Source organism: Limulus polyphemus, unplaced genomic scaffold, assembly GCF_000517525.1.
Source record: "Limulus polyphemus unplaced genomic scaffold, Limulus_polyphemus-2.1.2 Scaffold5996, whole genome shotgun sequence".
Classification (NCBI taxonomy): Eukaryota; Metazoa; Arthropoda; class Merostomata; order Xiphosura; family Limulidae; genus Limulus; species Limulus polyphemus.
The window spans coordinates 14,151-17,743 of record NW_013671606.1 but is presented as its reverse complement, the minus strand read 5'-3'; the positions used below and the strand labels follow the sequence as shown (position 1 = coordinate 17,743).

Here is a 3,593-nt window from a genome sequence, read left to right as displayed (position 1 = left end):
CTCCACACTGAATTGATATTTTCATGTTGGCCCGACTTGATAACAACATTCTGCAATCCAAAATTTCTTCATATAGCTGCTGTCTATCAACATCAGAGCTGTACAATTCGCCCACGTTTTCGCACTTCTTCTTTAGGTCATTACTGTCGGCGCCGTAACACAGTCCCTCGACATCGAGAAGGAACTCAAACATGGCGTCAGTGTCGTGCAAATGAGCGAAACTTTCGTCCATTTCTTTGTGAAGATAGTTGAGTGTTCCCTTTATGACTCTTTCCATTTCCTTCTTGGCTGTTAACCCAGCATCTCTCGAGTTCTCATCAGCCAATCGTTTCTTTCGTCTTTGACATCTTTCAACCTCAATTTCCATTCTTGACAGAGACCGGGTCCTTCTTCGAATGACTTATTGACCAACATTTCTCTTTCATCATCAAAATGATCTCGGAGGGCTTTCAAATACAAGGCAGCATCGTGAAAGTTCATGCTAGGATCCTGCAGCCTCTTTTGAATATGGTCAATGCGAATGAGTACTTTGTTCCAAAATCCTAGCAAAGTCAGAAAATCCTAACTCAACATGCGGTTATACAGCTGCCTTGCATCACTTATTGTTTCACTGGTTTCGTGTTTATTGTCTATCATGTCCCGGAGAACTTGAAGTATATCCTCAAGGTACTTGTTGACGGGCTTCACTGCTTCTGTCCTTGCACTCCACCTGGTTTTGGACTGCGACTTAACAACCACAGGCACGGCGTTTTTTAGTTTTTCCCAGTGCTGTGTTGAACGAGAGAAGAACACGTAGAGAGCTTCGATAATTCAGAAAAACGTGATCATCATTGTATCCTGCTTGGCTGCATGTACACCCACCAAGTCGAGTGAGTGATTGTCGCAATTCACAAACATTGCCAGGTTGTTTTCCTCACTTATTCTTTGAGGAACACCGTCACAGCAGCGTTGTCATAGCATTGTGACCGACAATCTTGTAGCTCCATTTCGTTCTTCTCTAACTGTTTCAAGATGTCTTCAACCAAGCTCTCAGCATCCTTCTGTCTTATCTGGATAAAACCAAGGAAGGAGTCTCTAACACGGACTGTTTTCCCCTCAGAATCAGTTTCCACGTACCTCACTACTTCTGATATCTTCTCATGGTGTGCCTGATCAGGAGTCGAGTCGAACATGAGACCATAGTACTTGTATTTACGAATGCTTCTCAGTAAACTCTGGCGAACAGTGGATGCCATCATGTGGATGAATTCATTCTGGACACCCGATGAAAGATAAGACATGGATCCAGGATGACTTTCCACACGAGTGAGGTGTTCTTTTATGACAGGGTCAAAGATGGCCAGTAGTTTCAGTAAGCCAAGGAAATTTCCCACATTGGAGTCATAGTCTACCTGAAGTGACTCCCTGTGTCCTCGCAAAGCCAGGTTCTGAGTCGCAAGGGATTTTATGCAGTGAAGGATTCTCGTCAAGATATCACGCCACTTCTGCTTTTCCTTCTCAATCTGTGACTGAAGTTCCACGTCAATAATTCCTCTGTTTTTAGCTAAGTATCTTTCCATTTCTTTCCACTGTGTGAAGCACTTCCGATGATTCTTAGCATTTTCATGAATCCTAATCCTTTCATGTGCTTTCCACTGGTTAAATCCACTTTCCTCTCCAATGAGGATTGATGGTCTGACCAGGAACAGAGAAGACAACAGATACAAAATGCAGACTTTTTAGAAGGGGAATAGACCAGCCATGAGTGAGTCACTTCCTCACCATGACAATTTCCCAATTTCCTTTTGAACAAAGTTTTGTTCAATGAGCGGTTATTTGTTGGTAGGAAAGGCCCCTCACTGTTCTGGAAATACTTCAAACCCAGCTATATTATTTCTCTTCTCAACGTGTCAGGCAGAACTGCTTTTCTAGTATCCTTGTCGTACATCAGAAGTCCAATTTCATGCTGTTCAATCACTTCTAGTATGACAGTTCGAGGATTTTTGACACCATCCAGTTCACTAGGTTCAGTGTCATCAGGTTCAATATCGTCAGATAAAATCTCGTCAATAAACTCAACATCATCACCACCACCACCACCATCGTCTTCCCCTCCTGTCATATTCACGTTCTGTCTGGCAGCCTTACGCTTAATCTCGTTATACTCGGATTTATCTGACTTGACTTTCTTCTCGGCTTGTGACGCATTTGTACTTGATCTACCTTCGGATTCTAACAAACTTGTAGCTGGTGCAGGCGACTCCATGGAACGTGTCGAACGACTTGTTTCGGGCTTATCAAAGAAGTGCATGAACAACTTGCTCGACTTCTTGGCTTCCTCTGCATCCAACTTTCGTCTCTTCCATCCTTCAGCTCCACTTTCCTTCTTCTTCGTGAAGAAACATTTCATGGTCTTACACAATGCTCTGAAATAAGGAAATGGCACTTTTAATAAGTACATTAAATTTCATAGATTTTGCTCAAAATTCCGGACTACCTCCCTAGTTTGTGCAGGAGAATGGTCTTACTGCCAGTTGGCACTGAGCAGTGGTACTATGAAGTATGTGGTCGTGCTGCTCCCAGCACTGTATTTTTACCTAATAATTTATGTAAGTGGTTTAACAACTCGATCATCCTATGCTTCTCACCCATGATAATTAAAGACAGATCATACATCTGAAGAAAATTCGTTTATCACTATTCGAGGATGGCTTGTCTGGCTTTAATAGAAACTGCTCAGTGGCGCCCAGGGTACGTGGCATACCTTAAGTACGTCACTGATGATTGTGGACTAGATATTTGTCAAAGTTCCCTGGATTTCCAATCGACCAGTTACCCATGGCTGTACTCACTGTTCTTGACTTTACTAGATGTTGGAACATGCACTGCATATTCTGCGAATCAACCTCATTTATAGCCTAGCCTCATCTATAGCCTACCATTCAGTTGTAATAAAGAGAGTACCCAGCTCTATGAGAAAGAAAGGGATCGAGATTTCTTGTATCCTACACTATCAAGTTGACCTGGGTCAGGCATGCTAACCTCACCTTTGACCATTAGTTCCTGCGAGTGCTCGTCTTCTCTCAGGGAGTGTCTTCCATTTAGAATTATATAACAGTTGTATTTTAAATTGCAAGGCTTTACCTTGTTCATAATACGTATATCTTACTTAAATACAGCGTTTTCATGCTTCAAAACTGTATTTTCTAATGGAACATCGTCTTACTGAGAAACCAGATAATGAACCTAGTTTTGATTTAAACTATAAACCATACTTGACAAACACTAGTTTGCAGTAACCGCAATTGGATAAAAACAAGAATATGGTTGTGGTTATAACACGTAACGTAATATATACGTGAAATAAACCCAATGGTAATATTGATTGATTACTGAAATTATCCCACAAGTCTGCCTGATTGAGAATATTCTTATGAAAACTTTGTGACCACTAGTATATATTTAATATGATATATATATGCCAGTATTTGTTTCAGACATCTAGGTAAGATTCCACATAATGTTTCCAATTTGCACGTGCTTTTATACCTGCATTTTTTACGTATTATTACGACAGCGGAAGTCACGCGACGCTGGAAGCATGCGCGCTGGAG

At 41.4% G+C, this 3,593-nt stretch overlaps 1 protein-coding gene across 1 annotated transcript; it reads right to left on the bottom strand.

The window, feature by feature from the left end:
• Positions 1 to 917: 917 nt before the first annotated feature.
• Positions 918 to 1,559, bottom strand: LOC106473238. Its single transcript, XM_022401713.1, has one exon. It carries the CDS (start codon positions 1,557 to 1,559, stop codon positions 918 to 920), a length of 642 nt encoding a protein of 213 aa, XP_022257421.1.
• Positions 1,560 to 3,593: the final 2,034 nt, after the last annotated feature.